Source organism: Thermobia domestica, chromosome 6 (assembly GCF_964235325.1).
Source record: "Thermobia domestica chromosome 6, izTheDome1.hap1.1, whole genome shotgun sequence".
In the NCBI taxonomy this organism is placed as follows: domain Eukaryota; kingdom Metazoa; phylum Arthropoda; class Insecta; order Zygentoma; family Lepismatidae; genus Thermobia; species Thermobia domestica.
The window spans coordinates 242,686,761-242,702,053 of NC_137459.1; the positions used below are offsets into that span (position 1 = coordinate 242,686,761).

Genomic DNA, 15,293 nt, shown 5'->3' on the forward strand with positions numbered 1-15,293 from the left:
GAGACCACCCTGATTTCTTAATTGCTCTGCTTTCTTGTTCAACTAAAATTTTATTAAATAGTTTTTCAATTATAACATTCACATCTGTACTCGGTAAAATGATTTCGTTACCACTATTTACAAAGAATCTACATGTTTCTAAATCTACTGGTTTTACAAAAGTTGTAGCCAAAGAAAAATTTACTTTAAAAGATGTATTATCTTGTTCCTGTTTTAATATATCTAAACAGTCTTTTCTTTTATTATTTAAAAAGCAACCACTATCCTCATTTAAAACACTATCACATTTTAAAATGATTTTTTTCAAATTATTATTAAATAGAGTATCAGTTGGTAAATTGATAGTATTCAGTTTAACTTTTCATACCTAATGTTGCCATGACTATAATACGTTCAAAAGTGTGTGTTTTTTAAATAGCACAACGTTACTATAATACGTTCAGAAGTGAGTTTTTATAATATGATATTATCGTTATGTCTTACCTATAGAGAACTGACAGAAAACACACACAAATTCAAATTCTAAATCTCAGCTTCACCGATAAGAAGTTTACTCTTTAAATACCAACAAGCAACTGATTAAAAAGAACTTCTCGGTCAGTCTTTTATACCTTTGTAATTGCATTGCGCAATATTGCGCAATAGGGATGGTCACCGAGTCACGGTCGGGGTTTCCTCTTTTTTTAAATCCTATCGTTGAATGACAAGACAGATCGCGAGCGATCAACACAAACCTTTGTAATTGCATTCCGCAATAGGGATGATGTCACCGATCACGTAAATCCTATAAAACAACTAGCAGCCTTGCGTCTCCAATTCCTAATTCATACCGCGAACGATCAACACATACTATTAAATCAGTATTCTCTTGAGGAAAAAATGTCATAATTTCGAGACGATTGTGAAATTATGTCAGCACTTTTTCATCGAAGAAAAATACACGAGGTTGTACTCACTAGCACAATGTTTTTAAAATCCGGATGAATAACGTAATGAGAATTATCCACATATGGCGGAAGTTATTATGTAACTGATAACAAACCACGGAAGTCTGCATTCCTTTGCAATCTTTATACAGCTAATGAATATTGTTCCCCCGTAAAAGAAAATAATCTCCGTTATGTTCAAATAGGGGTTGAAAAAGAGCCATCAACATAATAATAGATGGATAATGTGGAACAAATACACCCCTGCTATGTCCAATTAGGGGTGGAAAAAGTGGTTATCAAAGAGAGTAAATACACCCCCTAAAATGACTATCTGTAGACCGTGGGTGGACGGTTCAGTAATCTTTGCTATAGGGGTTGGAACGAGTACACCCCTGCTATGTTCCATAGTCTTATGTAATTTCTGCTATGTTGGAAACGAGAACACCCCTTACAGTCTTTGCTATAATGTGCTCAAGGGACGGTTCAGGGTGTTACGTAGTCTTATGCTATGCTAAAATAAGTCATACTCTTTTATTAGTTCTGCTATGTTTAAATAGGGGTGGAACGAATTTGCTATGTTCTGCCATGTTCGTAGTCTTATGTGTTTTTGCTATTCTCTGCTAAGTTCGAATAGGGGTTGGAAAAGAGAACGAGTCCAAATAGGGGTGGAAACGTAGTCTTATGTAATCTATGCTACGTTCAATTAGGGGTGGAAACGAATACATCCCTGCTATGTTACGTAGTCTTGTTATGCTAAAATAAGGGGTGGAAAATAGGCCAACTGCTATGTATTCTTTGCTATGATAAAATAGGGGTTGAAAACGAGTACACCCCTGCTATGGTAAAATAAGGGTGGAAAAAGGGAACGAGTCCACCCTTAAAAGATTATCTGCTCTGCTATGTGTTCGTAGTCTGCTATGAGGTTGAAAAAGGGATCATAACATCCCTGCTATGTTACGTAGTCATATGCTCTGCTATGTGTTCGTAGTCTCTGCTAAGAGGTTGAAAAAGTGATCATAAAAGGGAACAAATACACCCCTAAAATGGAGGTCGTAAAAAACCGTGGGTCGACGGACTATCTGTAGACCGTGGGTGGACGGTTCAGTAATCTTTGCTATAGGGGTTGGAACGAGTACACCCCTGCTATGTTACATAGTCTTATGTAATTTCTGCTATGTTGGAAACGAGAACACCCCGTCTCTGCTATGTTCAAATAGGGGTTGAAAACGAGTACACCCCTGCTATGTGTTCGTAGTCTCTGCTATGTTCAAATAGGGGTTGAAAAAGTGATCATAAAAGGGAACGAGTCCACCCCTAAAAAGTGCTCATAAAAGAGAACGAGTACACCCCCTAAAAGTGCTCATAAAAGGGAAGAAATACACCCCTAAAATGGAGGTTGTAAAAGACCGTGGGTCGACGGTTCAAGGTGTTCGATTTCCCAGGGGCTCCTGAGTTGGCCTCTTATGGTCTAATATGGTCCAGATCGATCCATTTTCTACTACTCAGGGTTGAATTTGGATTCAAACGGGATCGAAAGTATCACTGTTTATTTAAGCGACCCAGAAAACTATAAAGTCGACACTGACATTGGCCATTTTCGATCATTTATATATATATATATATATATATATATATATCTTTCTCCCCCTCTGCCAAGTGGCGAGACTGATTTTGGATTTAAACCGGATCGGAAATGTCACTGTTCATCTGAATGATCCCGAAAACTATGGGATCATTAGACCAGCGTTTCCCAACCGGTGTGCCGTGAATGAACCGCTGGTGTGCCGCGAGGAAATCGAAACAAAATTATTAATTGTATAGCAATTAAATTGCAAGACATAGGGGAAAATGTATATTTTTGTATTTCACATTACTATGAATTTCTACCATGGAAAAAATTACTGTAATTGTAATATATTATTCTACATCTATTGCTGTGTAGCAGATAGTATTTTGGCTCGTAGACATTTCCATGGTTAGCTGCTATGATACGCTTCAATTGAGAATCATACTTACACCGAGAAATAGAAGCACTTGTACGGTACGCGTCAAGTGAACGTTCGTAGAACACTCATTCGCACGTGAATGACAGAAAAACACTTTGTTCAACAGCTGTGTTTTGACTTCGATGCATCGCAAGCTGTGAGATTGCAATAATATGCACCGGTTTTGGTTAAAACAGCAAACTTAAAAGTACAAGTCATTTGTTTGTTAGCTCGTTATTTAGTGAGCTTCGTTCTTCGTGAAAAGTTGGATACAGTTTTCGAAAAAGAAAGCGTATTTTTTAAAATATGAGTTCTATATTTCATTTCAATTGTTTTCTATTTTAAAATTAGAATGAAAATAAGCATAATGAATTAGCATAGGGGAAAACCAGGATCGAGCTTTCATCTCTGTGAGAAGGAGATCAGTAATCACAGGGGAAAAAATATCATGGTATTTTATATTTGCAAATAATAATAATAATAATAATAATAACAATAATAATAATAATAAAAATAATATCTATGAGTGTGCCGCGAGAATTCAAGTTACATCCGTAGTGTGCCGCAAGTTGGAAAAGGTTGGGAAACGCTGGATTAGACACTAATATTGGTCATTTTCGATCATTATTATATATAGCTCTCCTCCCCGTTCTCCGTGCTGCGGCACACAGCATCAGAATTGTCACTGTTAATCTCAGCTACTCCTAAAACTAAGGATTCGATACTAGTCATTTTCGATCATTTTTAAATGTTTATCCCCCTCCCCTACGTCGTACCTTCCCCCTTCCCAACTATCAGAGCTGAACTTGGATTAAAATAGCATCAGAAGTGTCACTGTTTCTCTCATCGACCCTGAAAACTACGGATTAAAGACTAATATCGGTCATTTTTGATCATTTTTAAATTCCTCTCCCCCTCCCCTACGTTGCATTGTCAAAGTGAATAGCCTAAAGTAATCACTGCCCCTAAACTCATGTATGTTGAAAATTTGATTAAGATCGGTTGTGTGGTTCAAGAGTGATAGTCACAAAGGCAGTCACTTTTATTTTTTTTTACATATAACTCCCCCCTTCCCCTCCCGTACGTTGGCTCGTCAAAATGAAACAATAAAAAAACATCCAAGGCCCGACCCTCACATATGTTGACAATTTGATCGAGATTGGTTGGGTGATATATCTTGAAAATTTGATTGAGATCGGTCGGATAGTTCAAGAGTTATTAAGTTACAAAAATAGTCACTTTTAGTCTTATATAAATTGATTTTTATATATCTTCCCCTCCTTCTCCTCCTCTACGTTGCTCCGTCAAATTTAAATCATAAAAACGATCCCAGGCTTAAACCTCATCTATGTTGAAAATTTGATCAAGATCGGTCAAGTGGTTCAGGAATTATTAAGTTTTATTTATTTTGTTATATCCCCTCCCCCTTCCCCAACCTCTTAGTTCTACCATCAAAGTAAATAGCCCAAATCCAGCCCAGCCTCGAACCTAATCTACGTTACAAATTTGATTGAGATCGGTCGGGCGGTTCAGGAGATTTAGAGTCACAAACATAGTGATTTTCAATTTTATATATATAGATTTATCTTTACAGTTTTGTAGCTTTTAGACTAATTTAAAAAAGGATAAAATTTTGTTAGAAACTAACGATGCTACAGTATGATGAACACCCACAAAGATCCAAATTTTTTAGGCTTCTATAACAGTAATAAATAATAAAGCAAGTAACATGGACGGGGCATGCACATCCACAGTACATGTGTGACATACTATGATCATGATATGATTTATTTAAAATAAATAGGTACAAAGTTTTCATCATTGGTATTCAGCCATTATTGGCAAGTCACTTGCCGCAACTGAGAAGCTTCCATGCTCCATAGTCTTCACATAAGGGATTAAAAATTTGACTATTTTTCCGAAAGATTTTATTTCGAATAACTGCTTGGATGAGTATCATATTCAATAACATAGAAGGTTTTCAACGGACGTAAAGATCACAATGCAGTTTACAGCAATTTGATATCTCAAACTGATCTGGAGATATAATACACATTGGTAAAGTTTGCAACACTGCTTAAAATTAAATAATTGCAAGAATTTAATGTAATTAGAAGTACCAAAATCTGTTTCTGTAATGTTATAAATCAAAGAGGATCAAGATACATTACAAACAATCCCCAAATACGTCATTTTTATCAGTATCGCTGTCAGTATTCACGTTTTTCATATATCCTGAACGATATGAGAATAAATTGCTGTAACAGCTTCGAGAAGTTTACGTCTTTTGAGATCTACGTGAGATCTACTATAACATCTACGTGATTAGATGTTATACTTACGTAAGAGATGTTTCGAAAAAAGTCTAATTTCCAATTTCTTGTATTCATTCGAAATAAGCCATGGTTATAGTATTCGACACTAAGGTATTTCGGGTTTGCATTTCATTGTCAGTCTCAGTTCTATTCATAGATCCAGGAGGGAAAAGGTCATTCAACTTCCTGAATTTCACAGTCACCAGTGCTGCAAAAGTGCGATGAGAGAGAAAACACAATCTTTCACTACCTACTTCCCTCACCGCTGAGTCCGTTCTGAATCCGCCCCTGCTTTTATTAATACCCCTAAACCTTTTTCTTCTGTCCCCACCTTAATAATAATAATAATAATAATAAAATTATTATTATTATTATTATTATTATTATTATTATTATTATTAGACTTTATTTTGAGTTTAGTGTCCGTTTCAGCTGCAAGGTTACAGCTAAACATGTGCTCCGAGCAACATGAATTCTCGCCGGGAATAGAACCAGGCTCTCCCACGTCAAATACGCGTACAATAATAATAATAATAATAATAATAATAATATGAACTATGTTCTAGTAGTGATGAAGTTGTTATTAGGGCTGATAGTGTTTTTTCTCAACACAGGATCTCCGGATTTATTTACACGTTTACGAAAATGTTGTGGATCGATGTAAGAAGTGATTTTCACTAAGGATGAATCACATTGGAATATACAAAAAACGTTTTACGCCTGCGGAACTTCTTATTTTTTAATAGGTTAGAAAGTTGTCAATTACCCCCGTGAAATACATATACTATAGAAGTGTACGGCAAGAATAACTGAAAATGTACAAAATAAAAATAAATAAAATAACCCAGTGAGATTTGAACCATGTTCAAAAGTACGAAATCCCCACAAAAAGAAACAACATGAATGGCTATCAAAACAACTACGAAGTTCTTCTCCAGTTGTATATGTACATAACGAACTTCTTAACAGTTCTACTTTTTTTTTTTTTTTTTTTTTTTTTTTTTTTTTTTTTTTTACAAATTTTGTGGTCGGAAAGCGTGTGTATTTAACTTTTCTGCATTTGCCAAAGTACTATTTTGCTCTAAAAGTGTCATTCCATTCAGTAAAAAGAGAGAAGCTAAGTATTTCAAGCAGCAAACTGTGAGCTGTGTTCGGAAGCCTGGTTATTTTTTTTCTCTATGGTTTCTCCTCCTATTACTTCGGATGCATTGTTGCAAAACCTACAATTTTAAGGGACTTAGGAAAAGAAAGAGAGAAAGAACGCAATTTTATTTTGCAGAACTGTACATATAATTTTTCTTTGTAAGTAGAAACAACAATTTTATACTTTTTAACATTTCAGTCAAAAGCATACATCATTACTACAACAGTTACAAACTAAAATTTTTAGAGATTTTTATATAAAAATTTTAAAAAATAATATTTTTTTTTAAAAAAAATAAGTATTTCTTATTTTGACAATACTTTCAGTATAATACTCTTGACTAACACAACCGTGAAAAGAAATCTTATTATGACTAAGTTTAAATTTTTAATCAAAAGAATACAGCATTGTTATAGGCTTTTTAAATGTTATGTAAAATTAGTGACTTGTCACAACCTATAGTATCACATAGGAAAGAGTTATGTTAGTTAAAAATGTAACGAACTTAAAACACTGACTTCTGCTCCTTTTACATCTTCTTTTAAGAGCCAAAACTGCATATATATATATATATTATTTTTTTCTATATATATTATTTAAATATCTCACTTTTAATAAGCAGTCAAGTTTAAACAGAGGTTTCTGAGGATAAGAATTCTCACTCTAGAGTCATTTATTTTCCGCGATCATTGAGGATTACCAAACTTCTTTCTCTTTTATTCCACCGCATTCTCTTAATTCTCTTTCGGTGCAATTTTGCTTTTGCCAGACGATTCTCTTTCAACACCTTACGTGAAAGAACTATCTTTTCTGAAAAAATAAAAAAGAATAATAAAATAAAATGTAAACAAGGGATACCATAGAGATAAGAAATTCAGGTGAGTAAGTGTAAAGAATTGCTAATCGCGAATAGATGGAAACAGGCCTTCTCCACTATTACAACGTAATTTTCATGTCGATATTATAATCTAATTCAAGAGAAGTGTACAAAATCTGCTGAAAGACAAACTGAATCAGTAATCAGATGGTAGCAATGCATTTTCTAATTATTTCACTTACTGCAGCGAGCACTTTATTTTATCTCAGAAACATGATTCACGAATTTAGTATAAGATGGTGCCGGATGAAAGTGAGAACGAGTGTGTGGTTTTTCAATATTTACAAGAGTTTATTGACTACCTTGTATCCTGTTTCTACAATGTGTCAACATCAGACATTAAAACGCAAGTCAACTTGAAACATTACACACCCACACACGAAAAAAAGAAAATCACTTATCCCTATCCCAAATCGAACAAATTTTTCGCACATAAAAAATTGACATGGTCAATCGTCCTGAGATCTCGAAATTTGGATTCTGTGGAACAAAATACATCGAATTCATACCCTGGGGTTCGCAGCACAAAACTTTTTTCTTTTGTGTGGCTGTGTTACATATCCTCCCTATCCAAAATTGGCTCAAGTCTTACGCCCATATATATATATATAAGCCACGGTCAATCGCCCTGGGGTTTCGAAAACTGGATTTTGTGCAACAAACTACATCGAATCCATTCCCTGGGGTCCAGTGCACGCAACTTTTTTTTGTGTGTGTGTGTGTTTGTTGTGTGGCTGTGTTATCATTAGAAAGCAGAACCCCTGATATCAGTTACCAAGAGTAAATGTAACGAAGAAAAAACATTTGAAGGTATCCATCACCACCTGCATGAATATGGGAATTTTGCGCAGCTTGCTGCTGGAAACATTGGCAGCCCAAGAGCTATAACCCCACAAGCGGAAGAGCAGATTTTAGATGCTGTAAGGGACAGTCCTGCGTGAAGCACAAGGGGATTAGGCAACTACGTTTAAACCACATGCAGTTGTATGTCGTCGAGCGAGCCGGTACCCAGATCACCTGCGACGAGTGCAGTCTTTGTCAGCAGCGGAACATCTGCCGCGAGTACGCTTTTGCCAATGGGATTTCCAGCAGTGTGCCGTTAATCCCATCTTCCCATCCGCAACAGTGTTTACAGATGAGGCTCAGTTCACACGAGAAGGAATCTTCAATTACCATAATGTGCACCTTGTCTCAAAAAGGTTGAGCGCATTCTTTATTGCTGTTTCGAGGCAAAAATTTTCTAAGTCCAACTTCGGGTATCTTCGGAAAAAAGTAAAGCAGGTTCAAACCTCGAAGCCAACCTTTGCAATCGGAAAAATTTTGCAGATATGTTTTTCATCTTTTAAATATAATATGACTTGTTACCAATTGTATAAAAAAGCAACATTGATTGAAATACTTAATGATAAAATATTTCGAAACTTTGTATTAATGTCAGCACATGCTTGTTTGTCATTTAGCTTTCCATACGTAATGGAAAATTTAGATACGTAAACGCATCTTTCCATATGTAAAAGAATGCTGAAAGTTAAGACATAGAACATAAATCTCGCCTGAGTACTAAAGTCAAAGTAGAACAAAAACAGCGTTTGCAGTGGATATGAATGTCATAATTATCTAGAGAGCCACTATACATCGCTAGAAGCATCTTCCGAAGAGTGCTTGTGTTAGCTCAGCGGTAAGCCGTTGGATTTCAAATCGTAAGGTTGTGAGTTCGATTCCCATCTGTCAATATTTTAAAGTTATATTTTCCGTAATGCATGAAAAATTATATAAAATAATTACATTAAAATATATCAGTTGTATATATATATATATAACAATCATTGCAGAACATAGTAATTATTATGGTTAAAATATAACATCTGAGATAGATGTTCACAGTACGTCGGTATTATATATAAGAATGTTAAATATAAATTAAGAAAATCGTTTAATAGAAATAAATAAATTATGTAGTGTATTTATTTGCAGCTATTTGTCATATAGAGGTTACTTCTCAAAATTCATATTACAGCATGTCATTTGTGTTCTTGAAAAATTATCCGAGGCATAGAAAGAGAGTATAAACAGAGAATCCAAAGTCGGAACGCTCGCAAGAAGTTCATGAACCCCGAAGGTCACGTGAGCAGACTGGAATTGTCCTTATGAAGCATGCCACAGCAGAAAGTCTTTACATAGATTTTTCAATTCAATACCTGATATATGCTTTTGCAATGTGGAAGTGGTGATACCTTGGGTCGCTCTTTCTCTCTCGCTCGCTCGCTGACTGTATTTATATATATAAAAGGGGATGTATGTGTGTGTTTTAACTATTTTGAATATATTACCTAAACTTATTATATTACCTAAAATATTTATATAATCATGTTTACATGGATATTTGCGAACAGCAACATGAGCTTATTAAGAATAGATTTACGGCTAGTAATCTGTCTCATTTTATGGCTGATGTTCTGCTTGTAATTAGGAATAATGGACAGGCTGATGTTATTTACTTCAACTCTTCAAAGGCTTTTAATGAAGTGCCGCATATTTTATTCGTTAATAAATTAAAACCTTACAATCTTTCGTCAGTTTTTATGAAATGGTTTAAGTCTTACTTGTTGATTAGGAAATTCTTTGTTAGATATAACCAGTGAACATCTTTAACACGTAATATATATATACACTCTGGTGTAGCTGAAGGTTTAAATTTCAGTCCCCTTTTGTTTTTACTTTTTGTTAATGATCTTACAGATAAGGCAAATTGTAAATTCCATATGTACCCTAATGATCTTAAAATTTATAACACTATTGTTAACGTTAAAGATTGCCTTATCATCCACGAAAACATAAATTCAGTTGTTGAATGGTCGTATAATAATTCCTGACCATTCAACTTTAACAAAATGTTTTATATTATGTTCATCAATAAAACTAATCCTGTTTATTTTAAGTATAAAATTGATGATAGAGCCATTAATATTGTTATCTTCATCAATGATTTAGATATTGTCTTTGATGGTAAGATATTATTCAATAAGAACATTGAAAGTGTTACTTCTAAAGCACATAGAAACCTGGATTTAATCAAATGAATTTCTAGAGATTTGACAAGTCTGAAAATTTGTTTACTCTTACATTTTGCAAATGTAAGAAGTCGCCTAGAATACTCTTCTAAAGTGTAGAACAGATATACTCAACATTTTCACAATAATTTAGAATCTATTGAAAATTCATATCTTGCTTGATTAAGATGGACACTTAAAGAAACATTACTGGAAATCAACTCAAGAAACTAGGTTGGCATTAGGTTTATTAAGTTTAGCCAAGAGAAGTGAATTGTTTGAATCGATAATATTTTAGTAGGTAAATTACATTTGTCTCATATTTTAAATTTTTATGACCCAAGAAGCAACACAAGAAATTTTCGAATGTTTAGATATATACTTAAATTAGCAAAAGAAACTTTGTATTAAGGACCTGAAAACAGTTAATAAATATTCTCGTACAACAGATACCTTTAACAATGATTTTCGCTATATTAAGAAACATCTTTTATATCATTTACCAGCATAGATCGGATATCTCTGCATGTTATTAAATGTTTTAGCATGTGTTAGTGTCTTTTTTAAATATGTGATTTTAGTATTGTTTTAGTTTGTGGTTGTATTTGTCATTATGTTGTATGTATTTTCATTTATTGTCTGTATTTTATTGCACTGAGGAAATTGTAATAAGATTTTTATCTGTAATTTTCATATTCAATAACGAATTATTATTATTATTATTATAGATGTGCATTATAGTGCAATCTTTAACATATATTAATTAAAACTACGAAATCTGATGGTAAAAAGTTCACATACCTCGAAACGTGCAACTATCGTTACCCTTACAGTAGCTTCTGAAAAAATTTCTAAACAGTATTGAAGCAAATAACGGATGAACGCCAGGTAAATCACAAACCATTGCGGGCCATCGAACTTCCTGCTGATGGACCACACCAGACTCATAAATCCTAAAAAAATAAATAAATAAAAAGAAAAAGAAAATAAAAGTATAAAATTGAAAAATGTTTTTTACATAAGGAAAGCAACAAAGTAAAAAGATCATTTCGTAATACATAGGAATTATAATTAATGAAGAATAGAGATTATACGTCAGTTGTTTCTCCAGTCATTCAGTAAAATGATAATAATACTAATGCTAATAAAAAAAAACAACTCGATGTTTGAGTGAAAGTGTAACCTTTGCTTTCTCCACCCTATACATGTTTGTTTTCATTTTTTTTTTTTTTTTTCGAATTACAGTTGGAATCTGGTACATTTGTGATCGTACAAACCTAGACGGTGAAAAAAAAAAGTTCGAAAAAAAAAATACTCTATCTAGAGCCTTACGTCCCTCAGATCTGTGCTTACAGGGAAATCTATTTTCCTTCCACTCTGCTACACAGTAACATAACCATTTGCAGCAGAGATATTGATTATCTGGATATTGCCGTCAAGTAAATATGTAATTGTCATATACGAAAAGATCTGCAGGTATTACGATAAAAGACAAATGAAATCAAAATCGGGCTTACTGGATGATACAGAATTTATGTTTCTACGAGGTGTAGATCACCAAGATACAGACACAAATGAACAGCTTCTAGAGTGAAGCCTTCTTGATGTATTGGTTGGCATACATAACTTCATTTTAGCATAGGTTTAAATCCTGTTTACGTTTTTTTAATTTTTTTTTTTAAACAAACAATCTGCCTTCTATTGCTAAGAGTGTGGATGTAAGAAAACTATAAATACGTTACAGCTATGTAATATAGTACATGGCATCATTTGTATTAAACCAAATTATAAAGTCTTCTTTTTTTGTCTCTAATGTATATTCTTGAGCCGAAAGTGACATAGAAAATGTTCATCTAGTTCTTCAGTATTCCGCGCAAAGGGAATCACTGTTTAAGAAAATAAACGTTCACTAAATTATTTCTATAGTTTTAACCGCAATTACTGGGAATAACCTAATTGGCTTGTAGAAAATACATGCTTTGATTTAACTACGAGAACAAATTTATCTTGTAAAGAATATTCCAAATGGAATAGCTTCTAAAGTAATATAACAGATTTATCGTATCGAAATATTTATATTATAGACACCAAAGAATATCATAATGAATTAAAGAAAATCATTATAATAATAATTATAATTAAAGAAAACAAAACTCTTTAGGACTGTTGAAGGAACCGATATCTCAATTTTCATTAAAATCGGATATATTTTACGAGTTGTCGTGGAACAAACAGATGGACAGACAGACACACAAATAGCGATCGTGCTGAATAGTAGAAGCTTCGCTGACGCTCGCTTTAACAAAATAAAGAAAAGGCTAATACGCATGTCTTCGGTGAACGATATCTTGGATTCAGTGTACAGCGGTTCATTGGTTGGATTTGAGTACATCATTCTTTTCAACACCGAGGCTGTAAGAGATGTGGATGTAGAGCTTAACGTGGGATCCGAATCACATAAGCTACTGTCAGAAATCGAACTCCCATGCCAAAATCTCATTAGTTAACAATATAGCCACGAAGACGCGTAATTCCTGGGGTAGTAACCGAACTCACTAAACAGTTTCGGATACAACTGTGAACTTTAAGTGTTATTCTATTAGCCTCAGCACTGAAAGAGAACTTTAACGGAAATCAGCCAATAAATCAGCAAATTTGGAGGATGAATAAGTGCCGAATATTTCCGCTCGCACTGCTTCCAAATCGCCTATCCCAAGCATCGAAAACCTGGTATAAAAACAAGTTAAATGCTTCACATATCGAGTGGAAATAAGTTAAAACTAAAGGATGTGATGTGAACTACCTGTAATTTTTCACTATTCTTCTTCTTCTTCTTCTTCTTATTATTATTATTATTTACTTACTAATAAAATTCCAGACAGAACTTAATGATGCTATTTAATAGGAACGCGATATCTTTCAAAGGAACATCAATTGCTAGTTCAACGGATAATTTTGTTGTCTTCTGCAGTGTTCCGCACCCTTTTCTAGAAGTGTCCGCGACTTTAGATACAGCATATGAAACCCTTATTTCCTTTTAAAATGTATTATACGATTATACGACATTATTATTATAAATGCACATGCAATCAACCTATTATTATTATTATTATTATTATTATTATTATTATTATTATTATTAAACAAATCGAATCGTGTAAATTAATAATTTATAAACATAAATTAAAATTAAGTATGACAGATAACTGCAATGGATTTACGAGAAATTTTCGTGGACTAGGGATTTTCGAGACAAGACAAGAAAAGAAACAACCCTCCGAGAATAAATGAAAATGAAATGAAATCTTTCAGTTTAACGTCCCACGATTACGGCTGCCAGGCTAATGCAGACGGATGATTAGGGCAAGTGAATGATGGTGGAATAAGAATGTGGGGGGGAGGGGGCAGAGTACCTGTACAAAACCCACTGACACGATGTTGTCCACCACAAACTTACTTGGCCGGGGAAACCCTTCGAGAATCGAGACGAGACAAGACTTCTAACAATTTACGACACGAGACATGAAAAATGTATTTCTCGTCTCGACTCATATCGTGGGCAACACTTATTAAAATTATTGATTAATATTTGATCAGCAAGTCTAGTCTCTAAGAGCCTCAGCGCTGAAAGGCAAAGGTAAACTCCAACCCGATTGATTAATAAGTTTACATGTGATTGAGTTTCCGTGATTGCTTTTTAAAGGTATAAACGTGTAGATGCTTCAAGAACGTACTAAGAAGCATATTTCAGTACGAAACAGGGCAAAGGTCTAGATATTGCAGGTTTCACCTAATGCCTTTCCTTGTCGAACTGAGGCAGATGGTGGAGAAATAGAAATGACAATGGCTGGCCGTGGGATTAAAACATAATAACTCTCGTTAATGAGGTGAATTCCCTCTCTAACAGTTCCCTCAAACACATTTTTCCAAGATGTAGCTTAGAATAATGACCTGTCTACTGTTGTCAGCCGATGTAGGTATTCGATTTGTCTTATTTTGGTTGGTTATATGGTTCAAATTCAGTGTTCGTTTCTATCACCGAGTTGTGGACCTACAGATTTATCTGGAACCCGAACCACCGTAATGCATTCAAATTTCCAAGCTGTCATGCCCTGAATTTAACCCAGAACCTCGTGCAGCAAAAACGCGCGTCCAAGCTACTATGCCAGTGGGAAAGCTTGACTGAGATTATATGACTATTATTTGATGACGTCTCACGATTATATTTCCAGAACAAGTGAGCTTCTACATAAAAGCTCTTATTAGGTATCATTTCGTGTATAAGACAAAATCCAAAACAATATGTATGTTTGTTTAATAATTTAAAATGTTAAACTATAGTATATCTAATTTGCTTAAAAGTTTATTCTTTTCCATTATTATTTTTATATAACAAGATGATTTTATTTAATTTCAGTTTCCACTCATAAGTTCCATAATACATTTTCAGACCAAAGAACGTTTAAATAAACAGTAACTTCATTGTGAAAATAGAAGTGTAAAGTTTAAAATTAGAACCACTATTAAAAAAATCTTTCGATAGTTGTGCAAACATTGTGATTTAGCACGTTCTTCGTTCGTTAGCAACAAAATTGACTACCTTTCATGTGTCGTATGGGTTTGTTTGTCTCAACATTTGAACCTAGAGAGAATGCTAACCAATTTTTTAGTGTTGAGTTAGATGGTTCTTTTGGCATGAAGCTTGTGTTTTTGAAGTAAATTTGAAATGTTTTCTTTTCTGACCTGAGTGAATCTTTAGAACCAATCATGAGATCATTTTTCTTAGAGTAGATTCTTCGAATCCTCAATCTACGATTTATCACTTTCTTAATTTCCACGCATTTTGGCATTAGACTATTTTTTTTTTTTTTTTTTTTTTGTGAATAATATCGTTGTGTTGGTCATCCAAGTAGATAGACTGTGAGTAAAGCTTGCAGTTCGTCAAAATTGGGTTGAATTTTTCTTTATTTACTTTATATATATATATATATGC

General features: G+C 33.9%; 1 protein-coding gene across 3 annotated transcripts in view; it reads right to left on the bottom strand.

The window, feature by feature from the left end:
• Positions 1 to 6,479: 6,479 nt before the first annotated feature.
• Positions 6,480 to 15,293, bottom strand: part of LOC145688447 (uncharacterized) — a 97,060-nt gene continuing 88,246 nt past the window's right edge. For all 3 annotated transcript variants that reach the window (XM_081762682.1, XM_081762683.1, XM_081762684.1), the window contains exons 7-8: positions 11,102 to 11,253; positions 6,480 to 7,183 (exon numbers count right to left, since the gene is read on the bottom strand). In XM_081762682.1, coding sequence (XP_081618808.1) covers positions 7,047 to 7,183; positions 11,102 to 11,253 — 289 coding nt within the window. In that variant the 3' untranslated portion in view covers positions 6,480 to 7,046. The remainder of the gene's footprint in view (positions 7,184 to 11,101; positions 11,254 to 15,293) is intronic.